General features: G+C 53.3%; 1 protein-coding gene across 1 annotated transcript in view; it reads left to right on the top strand.

Moving 5' to 3' along the window:
- The window catches only part of LOC119585053 (zwei Ig domain protein zig-8-like), an 81,188-nt gene that overhangs the window by 58,191 nt on the left and 22,695 nt on the right, over positions 1-302 (top strand). Inside the window, exon 2 of the mRNA XM_037933671.1 lies at positions 84-294. Within this exon, the coding sequence (XP_037789599.1) occupies positions 84-294 (211 nt within the window). The remainder of the gene's footprint in view (positions 1-83; positions 295-302) is intronic.

Raw genomic sequence — 302 nt, 5'->3', positions numbered from 1 at the left:
CATCTAACCTTTCACAAGTCACTGCTCTCAGCACGTCAGTTTCGTTCCACTCTCCTCACATCACCGCTCCCTCGTCCCTCCAGGTATCGTGGATCAGACAGCGGGACATCCACATCCTCACGGTCGGGCGCTACACGTACACGACGGATCAGCGATACGAAGTAATCCATTCCCAAGGCTCCAAGGACTGGATCCTCAAGATAAAGTACGCCCAGGTTCGAGATTCGGGCAACTACGAGTGCCAGGTGTCCACCAAGCCCGTGAGATCTTACACCGTCCATCTTCATGTCTTTGGTAAGAAT

Source organism: Penaeus monodon, chromosome 19 (assembly GCF_015228065.2).
Source record: "Penaeus monodon isolate SGIC_2016 chromosome 19, NSTDA_Pmon_1, whole genome shotgun sequence".
NCBI lineage: Eukaryota > Metazoa > Arthropoda > Malacostraca > Decapoda > Penaeidae > Penaeus > Penaeus monodon.
This window is presented reverse-complemented; position numbering and strand designations above follow the sequence as displayed.